At 45.5% G+C, this 17229-nt stretch overlaps 1 protein-coding gene across 2 annotated transcripts; it reads right to left on the bottom strand.

The window, feature by feature from the left end:
* Positions 1-911: 911 nt before the first annotated feature.
* Positions 912-16971, bottom strand: si:ch211-156j16.1 (uncharacterized protein LOC564557 homolog). 2 transcript variants are annotated; one of them, XM_039009983.1, is made up of 4 exons: positions 16600-16971; positions 10501-10842; positions 10085-10193; positions 912-948 (listed from the first exon to the last, which is right to left on the bottom strand). In XM_039009983.1, the coding sequence occupies exons 1-4, from the start codon at positions 16664-16666 to the stop codon at positions 942-944; spliced, it is 525 nt and encodes a 174-aa protein (XP_038865911.1). In that variant the 5' UTR covers positions 16667-16971; the 3' UTR covers positions 912-941. The 2 variants fall into 2 exon arrangements, with proteins under 2 accessions (XP_038865911.1, XP_038865909.1); XM_039009981.1 differs by lacking the exon at positions 912-948 and adding an exon at positions 6538-8005.
* Between the last annotated feature and the right edge of the window lie 258 nt (positions 16972-17229).

The raw sequence follows: 17229 nt of genomic DNA, 5'->3' as shown, positions 1-17229 counted from the left end.
GACCAGATCATCTTTTTTCTCATGGTCTGAGAGTCCTTTAGGTGCCTTTTGGCAAACTCCAAGCGGGCTGTCATGTGCCTTTTACAGAGGAGTGGCTTTCGTCTGGCCACTCTACCATAACGGCCTGATTGGTGGAGTGCAGCAGAGATGGTTGTCCTTCTGGAAGGTTCTCCCATCTCCAAATCAAATCAAATCAAGTTTATTTTATATAGCCCTTCGTACATCAGCTAATATCTCGAAGTGCTGTACAGAAACCCAGCCTAAAACCCCAAACAGCAAGCAATGCAGGTGTAGAAGCACGGTGGCTAGGAAAAACTCCCTAGAAAGGCCAAAACCTAGGAAGAAACCTAGAGAGGAACCAGGCTATGAGGGGTGGCCAGTCCTCTTCTGGCTGTGCCGGGTGGAGATTATAACAGATTATAACAGAACATGGCCAAGATGTTCAAAATGTTCATAAATGACAAGCATGGTTAAATAATAATCAGGAATAAATGTCAGTTGGCTTTTCATAGCCGATCATTAAGAGTTGAAAACAGCAGGTCTGGGACAGGTAGGGGTTCCATAACCGCAGGCAGAACAGTTGAAACTGGAACAGCAGCAAGGCCAGGTGGACTGGGGACAGCAAGGAGTCATCATGCCCGGTAGTCCTGACGTATGGTCCTAGGGCTCAGGTCCTCCGAGAGAGAGAAAGAAAGAGAGAAGGAGAGAATTAGAGAGAGCCAAGATGTTCAAAATGTTCATAAATGACAAGCATGGTCAAATAATAAATCAGTTGGCTTTTCATAGCCGATCATTAAGAGTTGAAAACAGCAGGTCTGGGACAGGTAGGGGTTCCACAACCGCAGGCAGAACAGTTGAAACTGGAACAGCAGCAAGGCCAGGTGGACTGGGGACAGCAAGGAGTCATCATGCCCGGTAGTCCTGACGTATGGTCCTAGGGCTCAGGCCCTCCGAGAGAGAGAGAGAGAAAGAAAGAGAGAAGGAGAGAATTAGAGAGAGCATACTTAAATTCACACAGGACACTGGATAAGACAGGAGAAGTACTCCAGATATAACCAACTGACCCTAGCCCCCCGACACATAAACTACTGCAGCATAAATACTGGAGGCTGAGACAGGAGGGGTCAGGAGACACTGTGGCCCCATCCGATGATACCCCCGGACAGGGCCAAACAGGAAGGATATAACCCCACCCACTTTGCCAAAGCACAGCCCCCGCACCACTAGAGGGATATCTTCAACCACCAACTTACAATCCTGAGACAAGGCCGAGTATAGCCCACAAAGATCTCCACCACAGCACAAACCAAGGGGGGGCGCCAACCCAGACAGGAAGATCACGTCAGTGACTCAACCCACTCAAGTGACGCACCCCTCCTAGGGACGGCATGAAAGAGCACCAGTAAGCCAGTGACTCAGCCCCTGTAATAGGGTTAGAGGCAGAGAATCCCAGTGGAGAGAGGGGAACCGGCCAGGCAGAGACAGCAAGGGCGGTTCGTTGCTCCAGAGCCTTTCCGTTCACCTTCACACTCCTGGGCCAGACTACACTCAATCATATGACCTACTGAAGAGATAAGTCTTCAGTAAAGACTTAAAGTTTGAGACCGAGTCTGCGTCTCTCACATGGGTAGGCAGACCATTCCATAAAAATGGAGATCTATAGGAGAAAGCCCTGCCTCCAGCTGTTTGCTTAGAAATTCTAGGGACAATTAGGAGGCCTGCGTCTTGTGACCGTAGCGTACGTGTAGGTATGTACGGCAGGACCAACTCGGAAAGATAGGTAGGAGCAAGCCCATGTAACGCTTTATTGGTTAACAGTAAAACCTTGAAATCAGCCCTTGCCTTAACAGGAAGCCAGTGTAGGGAAGCTAGCACTGGAGTAATATGATCAAATTTCTTGGTTCTAGTCAGGATTCTAGCAGCCGTATTTAGCACTAACTGAAGTTTATTTAGTGCTTTATCCGGGTAGCCGGAAAGTAGAGCATTGCAGTAGTCTAACCTAGAAGTAACAAATGCATGGATTAATTTTTCTGCATCATTTTTGGACAGAAAATTTCTGATTTTTGCAATGTTGCGTAGATGGAAAAAAGCTGTCCTTGAAACAGTCTTGATATGTTCGTCAAAAGAGAGATCAGGGTCCAGAGTAACGCCGAGGTCCTTCACAGTTTTATTTGAGACGACTTTACAACCATCAAGATTAATTGACCGTCAGATTTAACAGAAGATCTCTTTGTTTCTTGGGACCTAGAACAAGCATCTCTGTTTTGTCTGAGTTTAAAACTAGAAAGTTTTCAGCCATCCACTTCCTTATGTCTGAAACACAGGCTTCTAGCGAGGGCAATTTTGGGGCTTCACCATGTTTCATTGAAATGTATAGCTGTGTGTCATCCGCATAGCAGTGAAAGTTAACATTATGTTTTCGAATGACATCCCCAAGAGGTAAAATATATAGTGAAAACAATAGTGGTCCTAAAACGGAACCTTGAGGAACACCGAAATGTACAGTTGATTTGTCAGAGGACAAACCATTCACAGAGACAAACTGATATCTTTACCACCTTCACAAGTGCAGTCTCAGTGCTATGATGGGGTCTAAAACCAGACTGAAGCATTTCGTATACATTGTTTGTCTTCAGGAAGGCAGTGAGTTGCTGCGCAACAGCTTTTTCTAAAATTTTTGAGAGGAATGAAAGATTCGATATAGGCCGATAGTTTTTTTATATTTTCTGGGTCAAGGTTTGGCTTTTTCAAGAGAGGCTTTATTACTGCCACTTTTAGTGAGTTTGGTACACATCCGGTGGATAGAGAGCCGTTTATTATGTTCAACATAGGAGGGCCAAGCACATGAAGCAGCTCTTTCAGTAGTTTAGTTGGAATAGGATCCAGTGAGCTCCTCTCCACAGAGGAACTCTGGAGCTCTGTCAGAGTGACCATCAGGTTTTTGGTCACCTCCCTGACCAAGGCCCTTCTCCCCCGGTTGCTCAGTTTGGCCAGGCGGCCAGCTCTAGGAAGAGTCTTGGTGGGTCCAAACTTCTTCCATTTAAGAATGCCGGAGGCCACTGTGTTCTTGGGGACCTTCAATGCTGCAGAAATGTTTTAGTACTCTGCCCCAGATCTGTGCCTCGACACAATCCTGTCTCGGAGCTCTACAGGCAATGCCTTCGAACTCATGGCTTGGTTTTTGCTCTGACATGCACTGCAAACTGTGGAACCTTTATATAGACCAGTGTGTGCTTTCCAAATCATGTCCAATCAATTGATTTTACCACAGGTGGAATCGGATCAAGTTGTAGAAACATCAAGGATGATCAATGGAAACAGGATGTACCTGAGCTCAATTTCGAGTCTCATAGCAAAGGGTCTGAATATTTGTGTAAATAATGTATCTATTCTTTATTCATAATACATTTGCAAAAAAAATGGGGTATTGTCTGTAGATGAGAATTTTTTTACTTAATTTTAGAATAAGGCTGTAATGTAACATTTGGAAAAAGTTAAGGGGTCTGAATACTTCCAGAATGCACTGTTTGTGGCCTGTTTTTCTTCACAGTTGACCTCAAATTCATCTGACTTGTGTAGTTGATGCTGGACTAGCTAAATTGCAAACATTCATGTACGCATGTTCTAGCATTATTGACAGAATTGGAATTCAATCCGGAGTGTAGAACACTTGACATTTAAATATTTTCTGATTTGAGCTGACTTATGCAGCGTTCACCGTGAATGTGGTCTCTGCGATCACAGGAACATTGTCTTTAAAAGGTGCATTCTCGATAACGCCCAATCGGATTGAATCCCGGCATATAATAATATCACATTTCCAGTCACAAATTAACTCACGTCTGTGTAGTGGGTTCTGGATAAGCTAGGTTACAAGTATTGTTTTGTTACAGGGCATTTTCACGTTAATGGACTGGCTCTTTTCACTTAAAATGTATGCCAAACAAAAACCAATAATTTCAAAGATTAACAAACCATACAATTTTATGCACAAGGACTACTTTTTACAATTTAACAAAAGCACATTTACTGGAAGAACTGTGCAGATGCAGAGTTTGGTAACAGAATTTTGGTCAAATCTCCCAAATTTTTGGGTGTTCACAATTGCCAAATATTTGCTCTGAATTAAGATTCAACGATGTCTGCAGAAAGAATGGGGTGCCAGCGATATCATGACACATTGATATTGAATCTACTCTGTTTATTGAACTACAGTAAGTGAAGTGGATTTACACCCAGTAATGGAATTGCAGTAACGGAATTTCATCATGGGTCGCTGATCTGTACTACACAGAAATACATAATTATGGATGTGAATGTCGTTCTCTTCATGGTGATGTATCCTAAATAGCTACACAGAGGTAAGAAGATGCAATACCATCCTTTGGATTTGGGGGTATTATTCTACACACTGGCTGTTATTTTAATGAGCTCTGCACCCAAAACAAGATCAAATCTGAACCAATCATTAGACGTCGATGTTTCACAAGTTTGGACATCAAAGTACAGCCCAGTAAAGTACAGTAAATTGGTGTACTCAACTCGTGTACTGTACTGAACTCTCCTGTGCGGTCCAAACTTGTGAACTCAACTTTGTGACTACTATGATTTACCATTGTAGCCAATTCAATTGCAGATATTCTGTTAGATTTTAATTTCAAGTTTTAATCACTTAACAAAATTGATATCAGTAAAAACACTAACTAATTGATTGGTCTACCTTTACTTGTTATTTCTGTGAACTTTTATTATCCTCCCCACTCATGAGGGAGAGAAATTAGAAATATGTTAAGAATGTGGGTTTTTGGTAACGGAATTCCAAGGCACAAGGTAACGTTTCTTTAACTTCCAGAAGGCAGAACATTTTCTCATGTCAGTTGGCAGGGGTCTTTACGTGACCATTATTGTGATTTGATGTACTTTAAGACTTTTTCTGGTCGATGTTGTGTATCTATTTGACCAGAAATCAAGGCCTTTGCTTATTGCAATTTTTTGGGTTGGAAAATGGTTGAAAATGTAGATATGCCTTCATTTTGAAAGAAATCTAGACTCTTAGCTTTCATTTGACATGTTCCTATGAACTTCACATGTTGGCACTCATTGGTCCTTTTACATGGACATGACCTACACAAGATCTCTAAGGACTTTCTATTTGGAATTTGTCTGCTTGCCTGAGTTACTGTAGTGCTGCGCGTTTTCCCTCTGCTCGGCCTTCCTGAGTCGACAGGCCTATGAAACAGCCCGCCACCTCTTGAGCAGGACAGGGGTGTGTACGTGTGCGCGCGCAGGGATGCTGGGGGAAGCAGCCATAAAAACCCAGGCAGGAGGACACCGGCACAAGGATTTATTTCACACACACCAAGCTCATGTTTACACCTGCACAAGTGGGAGCTTATGAGGGAGGTATTGTTCACTTGAGGCAGGGAGTTGTGAATGTGTGTGCAGACAGACATGACTGAAGCCGTGTTTACAAAAAAAAAAAATGAATCGGGGCGGGCCAATTAATTTTTTTCTTCAACCAATCACATCAAATATTTTTCAGAGCTGATCTGATCGGTCAAAATACCAATTTGTGAGAGTTGGGCAGCCTGAGTTTGAGTGTGGCTGTGTGCCTATCCGGGCTTCTGCATCAGTGTGAAGGTGATGCTTGTAGTCTTCCGTGTGTGCGTGCATTCATGTGTACAGTATGTACCTGTAAATAATAATGTATACAGTTGTGTACATCTGCATGTAAGTGAATGGAGGAAGTGACTCCACCCTGGAGCAATGTACAGAATTTGCCCTAGCACCTCCTGTGGGGTGCGTGGGGAGTCCATGCAGGCTGTGTAATGACAGAAGGAGAGCAGAGCTGGGTGAGCATCACAACGGCCCATAGCCTCTCCATCTTTTCCCTCTCAAAAGACTCCATTGTTCCCTGTGTGGAGGGAGAGAGCAGAGCTAAAAGGGGATGAAGCTGGCAGACTGGGGGCGGCTGGGGCAGTGGGTTTTGGGACGCTGCCTAAAACCACATGGAGGAGAGAGCAAGACACAGGCCAGCTCTGTGTGCCTCACAGCTCACTGTTGGAGAGCTGCCCCAGGTTAACAGTGCCGTACGAAAAACTCCACAACATAAAAAAAAAACACACGTAACTGTCAGAGAAACACCCCAGCCGGAGAGAGCTAACGGACTCAGCAGTCTCAGGCAGTCCATACAGGACCGCATTTGGCCGTAGTTTGTCTTGATTCAGTGGAGGGGTGTTTTGTGCATTACCTGACTGGAGCAATCAGCTTTCGCCACTGACTTCTACCCCAGTGCATGCTGGGTAGTGGTGTGTGCTAATTTTACACTGAAGGTTGTGTAAAAAGCAGAGTCATGAGATAATTTCTTCCTGTGTCAGCACCTATTGTTGCAATTTTGGGGGAAATTACTTGGGAAACTTGATTTGATAAGCAACAGCCAAAAAACAATGGAGCAACAAAGACAATATAATGTCTGAATTCTACCAACACACACAAATAAAAACATGTCTCAAGCCAGCGTATATTTGGAGTGTTTTCACTTGTTTATTGAAACAGTATGAACAAAAACACTGCAATTAAATAAAAGGACTCTAAAAAAAATCTGAGGAGTAAAATGAAAGACCTAGATTTGATACTATGGAGCAGAAGCAGAAACAAACATCGTTGCAAACGATTGCAGTGTCTAAAGCGGATCCATTAAACAATTGTCATCACTCATTCAGTGCACTTATTAACAGTTCTTAAAGCAAGCGGAGCTAAGCTGAAACTGAATAATTTTGACACCCATTGATGTCCTAATGATTATGAAGGAAATGTGCCTAAAACTGGGTGCAACCATGGAAGTCAAAACATCCTTTGCATGCATTCAGGGGGGAACCTGCATTTAAAGATTGTGTGTTTGCTTGGTATACTCTAAAGTAAGCAGAAGTACAGTGAATACATTGTAAAGGACAATGCTAGCAGAATGGGGGCTGATGACTTCTACCTGTATATGGAACACATGATTTTTGTGAAAACCTGAAGTCATCAAAGCTGTCCTATTGGAATGGGTGACAGTTAAAGTACAGTCCATTCACATTAATGCACTTCAAAAGTAAAATCTCAAAACTATCCAGGGAATACCAGAGACAGTGGCACAAACCCTTCTGCAAAATTTCACAGATCTGTATTAGGTTTTTATATGTCAGTGTTAAAGCTGGCAGAATGTCACGTTACACTTGCAAATGAGGCGTCTTTTCATTAGCCCCTCGCTAACCCTCAGAACATGAGCACAATGTCGAAACAACTTCTGCATACAGTGCTTCATATAGTTGTTGAACACTTTGGTAGGTAGGGACTCGTTGGCTAGGTGTTAAGGTGAGAAAATACTATGTGGATGTTTTTGGCTGCTTTGCAATGTTCCATTAACTGAATACTATAGTAAGCAACTGCAACATATAATCAAGTAATAACTGTAGTCCCTTTGCGTGGTATATACACCTTATTAAATTCACCACATTCTCTTCCGCCTTTTTCCCCCTTCTGTATTCAACTTTTTATTTTCTGTTTCTTTTGTGTCGTGTTTTTAGGTCGTCTTCAACTCAAATGCAAATTGGAATTAATGTACACACCACTGCATAAGAGAGCGTTTTCTACCACAAATTAAATAATCCCTTACTTCCTTTCTTTTTACAAACACATATGAAAAATCCTGAAATTCACTGACACCCTGTGGGTCATCCTGTGGGATGTCAGTGGGGGGTCACCCCCCCGTTTGGTTATCGGTGTGGAGGGTTGCTGTGGGGTTGGGCAGGACCATTGATATCAATGGCTCCGTCTGGGGGTTGGGGGGAGAAACATTCTTCTCCCCCCACACCTCCCCCTCCTTTTGGCAACAGTACAAGATCTTGGTTAGGTTAGTGCTGGTAGCATGCTTGTTTAATGACAGGAAATGACGTAGTTCAGCAGTTCAGAATTGCCATAACTTTTTGGGGACTTCCTGTCTTGCAGCTTTTCTCCTCAGGGGCTGAGGGATGAAGAGAGAAGGTGAAAGAGTAAAACACACAGGCCAACACTCAAAACAAAATCTGCTCACGGCTCATACATTTCAGATGATTGAAAAAATGGTTTGGATAAATGATATCTAAAAAGCTGCTTGGTTTATGATTTTAACGATACCACAGCACATGGAGAACATGACTTTTAGTACATTTTTCATGAAATGTGATCATTCGTAGGGGGAGTCACCAGTGATTGTAACTGAATTAATTTCAAAAGTCACTCATATACTGCATGCTATCTTAGTTATGGGCCCTACAGCCATTCAGCTTGTATAAGGATATAGTTAGTTTTGAATGGTTTAAAGGAGAAACATACTTAACATAATGCTATTTATTTAATACATTTTACTCAGTTTACACAGTTTAGGTCAAGTTGGTACAATAAAAAACAAAAGTGATTCAAAACGGACCAACAACAACATCTCTGTGATATCCTGATAACTAATTCATTCAAGAAGACACCGTTGAGTTGCTACTCCGTTTCGAACCATTATGCCATTGAGACAGCCAGCATAATCAATCAGAACTGATGTAAAGCCAAACAGCTGGGAAACCATGTGTCAATGGACCCACTAAGTCCATACATGAGCCTTTTGACTGAAATTGAAGTGCAAATGAAGCCACTTGTTTCACTGAATGAACAATGCCTGATGGCTCATTGGCCCATGAGTGGATGTCTCAGAGAGCAGTTGCAGCCAACAGCCTGTCGATCGGCGACGGACAGACACAAAGCGTGCATCCTAAATGGCACCTATTCCCCTTTATGGAGCCCTACTTTTGACCAGGGCCCTATAAAAGGAATAGGGTTGGATATGAGACGCATCATTTGTTTTGTGTCTGAGTCATGGGGTTAAGATGATTAACTGGGAAAACAATCAAAGAGAAAATTACAGAAACTAAGATGCTCTCTTTTGTGTCAGCCTTTTTCTTAGCAGCAGCAGCCCTATGGCATAAAAAAAACGTTCCCTGTTAGCAGGCAAGCACATCCCCAAACATAACAATATTTTCAGAGGAAAAGGTGTGCGGTGTGGTAAGGAGTACAGCAGCTGTCGTGTCCTCTATTGGAAGACACTTCTTGTTCCCATTTAAAATATCTATAAATAAATGTCAAAAATTACCGGCCGGCTGCGACAGCCTGGACTCGGAACTCAGAATCTCTAGTGGCACAGCTAGCACTGCGCCGCAGTGCCTTGCGCCACTCGGGAGGCCAAAACTGACTTTTTAAAGGAATACAGACACTTATATTTGAATCTATGATTCAAATGTGTTATGTTCAGAGGACCAGTTATGGTTGACAAGTGATGCAGGTTGTCTTATCTATTAAACCATGTGCGTCGTAGCACCCGTTGCACCCACTTCACCATAGTATTTTGGGATTTTGGCAATGAAGCCCTTCATCTACTTCCCCAGAGTCAGATGAACTCGTGGATAGCAAACAGTGTCGGCCGCTGAGGGCAGGACGGCTAATAATAATGGCTGGAATGGCGCGAATGGAATGGCATCAAACACATGGAAGCCATGTTTGACGTATTTGAAACCATTCCACTCCAGCCATTACCACGAGCCCATCCTCCCCAATTAAGGTGCCACCAACCTCCTGTGATAGCAAATGTTATGTCTCTGCGTCCAGTATAACGGATGCTAACTGATCCCGAAGACTTTCAGTGTTTGCGCTAAGCTAGTTAGCATTGGCTTGCTAAACTACCTCTAACTTCCCTCATACTGGATGCAGAGAAAAAAAATGGTTCATCTGACTCTGGGAAAGTAGATAAAGGGCTTAATTGCCAAAATCCCAAACTAGCCCTTTAAAGTACATGTATAAGTTGTGAAAATGAGAGTATGGCGCATGGTTTTATACAGTAGTAGCATGCTGTAGCAGCATGAAGCTTAGTCCTCTCATAAGATCACAAGGCAAACAGGACATGCAGAGTGTGCGTACATGTGCACATGAGTGTGTGTGTGTATATATATATATTCATAGAAATAAATTGACCAATACTTTGACCAATTCTAGTTCAATGGGTGTATCCCTTGGAGGTACTTACGAGTATTTGCCCATTCTCCTCACCAAGGCGATCACCACGGCGATGACAATGATCACTGCCACCAATGCGCCAATCACAATACCCACCACTTGTCCAGAGCCAGTGCCCTCTGTGGAAGGAACACAAAAGACGAAGTTACCCCACCAGACTGACCTCGATAGGGAATCAACACGTTTGGTGAAACAGGAAGGAAACCGAGAGAAGGGGGGAAAATTATGGAAATGAGGAGAGTGAGGCAAAGGCAAGGATAGAAATTTAGAGACCAGGGGGCAGAGCAATTTCATCGTGTCTTGAGCTCTACATATGTCCTTGCCCTCTTTGATTCCCGCCTATGGGAGCATCTACAGACTGTAGCATTGACAGGGTTTCTCAGCTTCATGACCTCTATATCTGTAGCTGACATCTTCTATCCTTACCCTCCTCCACCACCAACTCCTCCTCAGCCTCTGCAGCTGCCGTGGCCTTTGCTTCGGGATACGCCGGGGACGTGGTGGCGACAGGAAGGGCCTCCGTTGTGGCCGCCTCCTGCTCGGCAGCCTCAGTGGCCTCGGTCTCCGTGGGAGCGGCCTCTGTCACCTTCGGGGTAGCCTCATCGACCTGAGTAGTGACAGGTTTATCGGTGGCAGGGGCTTTCGTTACGTCCTCGTCGGCCGCAGTCTTGGGTTCAGCCGTGGGGGCATCGGTGGCGCCTTCTTCTTTGAGGGTATCAGTGGCAGCAGGGGTATCTGACACCCTGTCTAATGGTGTCACCAGTGTACCTGAGGGGCAGCAAAGAGAGGTCAAAGACTGCTAGAGGCAAATTAACAATATTTACACACGCTGAAGGGCTACCACTTGTGATTGGATACATGACAACTGAGGTGAATTACTTTCTGAGTATGACCATAACTTCACTCTGTCATTTCACAATCGTTTTGAAATGTATTCGCTGGAAAGAGGGAACAGTTGGAAAGTCCCTCATTGCAAGGGCATTGTGGGAAAACTCTAAAGAAAAACCGACAAATATTAGCTCTTCCTTGACATTTTTTTATTTCTCTCCCAGCCCATAGCTTGACACATCAGTAGCAGTAAGAACATGGCTGCCACACCCCATGACTGAACAAATGTTGGTCCTCCCTCCTCCCCAGTGCCATCCACCTTGCCCCTCTCCATCCTGTCTTGGGCCGTGTTTGTGCACTCGCATGCCTCATCCGCTGCCTCATTTCCTGTTCATGGAGTCTCCGCCATAACAGCCCCTGGATGGGGATGGCAGGAAGTCAGCATATGAGGCCATACCATTAAAACATAGTCACTAAGAGGGGAAAGAGGGGGAGGCAACAATGGACAATTCAGGGTAAAACAACACAACTGGGTGTTTAACAGAGATAACGGGATCCACATGACTTGGATGTGTTGGAATTTGTTGTTGGTGATATTACGAGAGACCAAAGACCTACATGGATCTCAACTTCAAAACATCCTCTCATCAAGCCATTTCTTGATGGCAATAAGAGTTGTAATGGAAGCTCTGAGTTCAGTGGACTGTTTAAAAAGACCCTTGTTTTACCAGTTAAGTTGACTGAGAACACATTCTCATTTACAGCAACGACCTGGGGAATAGTTACAGGGGAGAGGGGATGAATGAGCCAATTGGAAGCTGGGGATGATTAGGTGTCCATGATGGTATGAGGGCCAGATTGGGAATTTAGCCAGGACACTGGGGTTAACACCTCTACTCTTACGATAAGTGCCATGGGATCTTTAGTGACCAGAGAGAATCAGGACACCCTTTTAATGTTCCATCTGAAAGACGGCACCCTACACAGGGCAATGTCCCCAAACACTGCCCTAGGGCATTGGGATATTTTTTAGACCAGAGGAAAGCGTGCCTCCTACTGGCCCTCCAACATCACTTCCAGCAGCATCTGGTGTCCCATCCAGGGACCAACCAAGACCAGCCCTGCTTAGCTTCAGAGGCAAGCCAGCAGTGGGATGCAGGGTGGTATGCTGTTGTCAATGCTTGAAGTGAAATCTACCATCATCTATCCTATAATTGAATGTAACCCTCTTGTAATAAGAATAGCCTCTTTGATCAAAGGGTTGGACCGCAAAGTACAAGCTGAGTGAGACCTTACTGTTGTGCTCTACAACCCGTCCTATCTGTGCCTGTTGGAAATATTCCCCTCCACAACTGAAAGCTTTGCTTGGACAGCGCAGCTTCGAAATTAAGAAGCAGAAGTCAATTTCAGTGAAGGACTGAAATTATGGTTAACTTGCAAACTGGCAACATGTCCTTTTGCAATCCCTCCTTTTCCCTGAAAGTACTTTTTGCTCTTTTCGAATGTGCAGTTCAAAACTTCTCCCAACTCCAGAAATAAGAAGCTGAGCGATCGGTCTAAACTTAGAACCTGACATCATTTCTTCGTCCTTTCCCCTGATTGTTCGAGACCGTTCGTAATAGAGAATTCTTTATGAGTTAAATAACATTGAATAGATGACTCCCTCTCTCTCTCTCTCGAGTTGTCCCAGACCCATTATTCTTAGTTCCCTATTTGCTCTAGCGTTCATTAGAAACAAGCAGGTTTAAATATAACAGAAGTTGTTCTCCCACTACAGATCATGAAGCACTTGAAACTGCAACGTTTATGTTTGTTTGGAATGTCTGTGATGATAAAGTGCCCATGCTTGAGTGAGGATAGCCTTGCGCTATATGTATTCATGCCCCCCCCCCCCCCCCACTCCGCTAACAATTGCTTCATTATGTCTGCTGTGCTCACAATTAGCTCTAAGTACTATTTCCTTTCCACTGCGTTGGCTAATACAGATGCGCTAGTGAGTAAGAGAACACGACATCTCTCTCCCACCATACCACTCTCCCCCTATCTTCTCTCTGCCCCGCCTCACCCCGTGGATTAAGTTGTCCTGATAAAGGTTTTGGGAATGCTGTAGCTCTGCAAGAGGAGAGTGGTGTAAAAGGGTGGAGGGAACCCCAAAGGGAACGGTATGTTTTGTTACTTAGAGGGGAGAGCTCAGCGGCAGCCCATTCCGTTTATTCGCTCTCTCTAGCTCTATTTTGTGAACAGGGGCCTAGTCCCACAGTCTGTCTCTGATTTAATGTCCCATGATAGCCTGACCTCAGAGCAGATGTGTGCATGTGTGAGTGCGTGCATGCTTGAGTTTGAGTGTGTCATCAGCTCCCTTAACCACCGCTGCGCATTAAATGTCTCTCAATCGCCCTGCATTAAAATCTCTCTCAAACAAGCTTTTTGGAGAGAAGGGGGGCATACAAGGCAGGCAGGCAAAGGGGCGAGAGTGAAAAGTGAGAGAATACAGCAAAGGGCCAGGAGAAGCGGTGGGGCCCGTATGGGGTGGAGATCCTGCCTGTCGGACAGTAATGGCATCGTGAGAGGGGGAGAGAGAAAGATAGTGTAAGAGCGAAGGAGGGAGCAGGACACATCCATCACCATCACAATCAGCTGCCACTGAGGCTCCCCTGTGTGTGCATATGAGTGAGTGTGTGTGTAAGTCTGTGCTAAGCTGTCTGTAGACAGGAAGGGCCCATCTCCAGACTTGTGAGAGAGTGTGTGTCTGCTGTGGCCCCGGAGCCCAAGAATGTTGTTCCTTAGCTGGGGAGGGAGGTATCTGCCCATCTCATCACAGTATGGCACCTTGCAGCCCAGCTAGCCTCCCACGCTAGCTGTAGGAGTCATGCATAAACATAGAGCGCCGCACCTCGCTGCCTGGCACTTTGAGTTGAGTGGGAGAGGTCCGATAGAATATTCCACTCTGGCTAACTGGCTCTTATCTTAGACACAATAGTGTCCACATACAGGCCGCGTTTATTTTCCCATGAGTGGAGATACAGGACATTAAACATTTATCTTCTGGACAACATCAGTGAGGCAACCAATGGCACAAGACTTCTATGAAGCCATGGGCCTATATCAAATGTACTTGAACAATATATCGGGCAAACAATAATCATCAATAACGGACTTGTGAAATAAAGTCATCACAGAAATACTCCAATTAAGCCAATTTATTAGATACACCACCCCATTCACAAAAATGTTCGCTCCTACAGACAGTGTGGCCGTGGCTTATAAAGCAGGCAGGCAGGCATTCAGTTACAGTTTGATTGAACGTTACAATGGGCAAAACAAGTGACCTAAGCGACTTTGAGCATGGTCCGATCAACGGTGCACTGGACAATTGAGTTGTGGAAAAACATTGCCTGGTCCGACAAATCCTGGTTCCTGTTGCGTCATGCTGGTGGCAGAGTCAGGATTTGGCGTAGGCAGCATGAGTCCATGGCCCCATCCTGCTTGGTGTCAGCGGTACAGGTTGGTGGCGGTGGTGTAATGGTTTGGGGAATGTTTTCCTGGCACACGTTAGGTCTCTTGAGCAACATTTGAATGCCACACCTTGTAGAACCCATGCCACTAAGAATTCAGGCTGTTCTGGAGGCAAAGTGGGGTCCGACCCCGGTACTAAATGAGTGAACCTAAAACTGGCCACTGAGTGTATAGGGATAAATATATGCTGTGAAACTCAATCAATTTTTCATTACATTAAGTACAGCAAAAATGAATTGAGATTACTTAAAAAGGGAGCCACAATAAATATCAGGGAACGTTAGTAATATATCAAATGAACGTCCAGAAAAACATCAAATTATTCTCAGTCCACTGGTGTATACGTTTCTCTGCAGCCCTGTGGGTTTTTTCTTCTTCGCTCCGTGTCTGGCACTGTGGCGTAGGTGCTAGAGACATGAGACGTTCATGCTGATAGTGAAGACACACAAACCCTTGGTTCGGCCATGTTGTGGGAGTGCCCCCTTGGTCTAATGGCAGGGCTGAATTACCCTCTCTGTCAGTGCCTGCCACACCAACCCTACAACTACGTCTGGGGCTACCTCGTTCGTGAGCTAAAATGGCCTCCGCCTGGGCCGACTCAAATAGATGTTTGTTTTCTCACCGCACAGATTTTGCTTTACAGAGGTAGGCTTACAACTTTCAACTCTACATTTTGGATGGCAATTTATTTTATTTTTTTATCGATGTAAGCAATGCTTTTCCTGAGGGGATTTTACATCGTACGCCTCATATTTGGCGAATGAGCACACACTTGACTCACTTTACAAGCCGGCACGGACAGAGAGCATTGACCCGTGTCTGCAGCCAGATGTGCCGGATGGAGTCTTTTAAAAAGACGAGTGGTTCAGACAAAGCTCATTATGAGCTGGGTGGGGCGTCGGCGAGGAATGTAGGGGAGTCCAGAGTCAACAGGCGCTGGTGTTCGGAGCGTGTGCAGGTTGTTCCGTTTCTTTATTGTTGTCAGGGAGCAGAGAGGAGAAGCTTGAGGAGTTAACACTGTTACAAACAGGCCTTCGTTGGAAAGAGGCACGTCTGGTTGGTAAAGGTTGCCGTTTAAAAATAAATCCCACCACTTCCTCCGCCCCTAGACTCATCATCCGGGAGTAGGGGGAATAGTATCAGGGGGCGGCCGGAATGAGGGGTGAAGGGGGCCTGTAAAGCTTGATACCCTGCCTAAGATGGGTAAATGTGGAGGGGGGCGGTGGGTCCTGGCAGTCTAACAACATGTGGTAGGGGTGGGGCAGCAGCAGCAGCCCTCACTGTTAAGCTCTCACGTAGCCGGGTGTTCGCTCTCCCGGTCCCATCCATGACAGTCTTAAAATATAGAGCTTCCCTCTATTAATACCCACACGCAAACCGGCCCTGCCCTGCAGCACTCAGTCTCTGCCCCCTTCTCTCCTTCCCTCCCACCCCATGGGGAAATACTTTGGAACCCAGGATTGGCGAGGGAGAGTGGGAAAGGGAGAGCGATGGATAGGGGTAAGCTTTCCGATAAACGTGTACAGTGTGTATATTTGGCGAGTCAGACCCGAGCACTATTTGGGAGCCTTCCAAAGGATATTCCTTTTACTCCCTGCCGGCAGCCAAGAACTCATGTGCATGAGGCACAAGACCTAGCACCATTACATCACATTCCCCCTTGTCTCCAAATCAAACTTTTCCTCATCCCCGAGGCTTGGGGGGGGGGGGGGGGGGGGGGGGTAGATTCGACACAGACTATCCACCCAGTCGGCCCTCTGTATTACATTAACACCCTCAGCCAAGGCTTGTCTTTTTCCATCCAGGATGAGCCAAAGAAATTCACTGCTAAATGAACTTATACCTAGAGGAGAATACATGAGTCCTATACCATAGCTGAGCAAATGTTAAATGACAAAGACTACTGTGAATAATAAAATAAAACCTACATCAATCAAAACCAAAGAGAACATGTGTACGCTCTTCCTTGAGAGTGGAACTTTTGAACTAAGGACAAAGAGCTTAGAGCAGCCCCGAGATTCAAATTCAGGACGCTCCCGGATACAAGCCAAACAGACAAAGAGTGAGTGAGTATGAGAAGAGAGGTGTGGTGTATGTGAGTAAGTGTGAGAGCCGAGCAGAGTGACCGGACAGAGCGGACACGGTGTGCTGCGAGGGCTCGAGCCCTGGATGTTGACTTACTTGCTCGTGCGACGGCACAGAAGGGGCCGACCAGGCCCAGCAAGAGCAGCAGCTGAACTTTGATCATGGTGACAAGTAGTCTTCTCCTCCTCCGGTCAACAGCGTACAGAGACCCCAATGGCGAAGAGCAACACTAGACCCTATCACACACAGCACAACCCGCACTGGCGTCTCAAGGGAGGTATCAAAAAAGAAAAAAGCTATTGAGGAAAAAGTTTCTGAAAAAGTCCCAGGGAACTTGTTGCAGTTGTAGATAGATAGACTTGGACCGTCAGCGGCGGCGAGGGCAGACGGGCACGGCTGAGGGAGAAAGGCGTGAAACGCTCGAGGGATGTCGACAGGGCAGAAGAAGAGAGAGGAGGTCTGGCTGGCTGCTTGGTAGAATGGAGAGAGACAGGCACAGGGCAAGGGAGAGAGAGTGCGAGTGTGTCGGGAGTGGAGGAGGGGGGCTGGGGGGGTGGGGGGGGCTGAGCAGTGTAAGGTGGTCTCAGCCCCGGTCCTGCCTCCCTACTTGAACAGGCCAGTCCTGAGTGAGCCCCACTCTTCATGTAGTCCACCCCTCTCCAGTCCACTGAGGCTGCTGACTGCCTTGCAATACCAGCAGCACACAGAAATACTGAAAATAAATAA

The sequence above is a fragment of the Salvelinus namaycush genome, chromosome 16 (assembly GCF_016432855.1).
Source record: "Salvelinus namaycush isolate Seneca chromosome 16, SaNama_1.0, whole genome shotgun sequence".
Lineage (NCBI taxonomy): Eukaryota > Metazoa > Chordata > Actinopteri > Salmoniformes > Salmonidae > Salvelinus > Salvelinus namaycush.
This window is presented reverse-complemented; position numbering and strand designations above follow the sequence as displayed.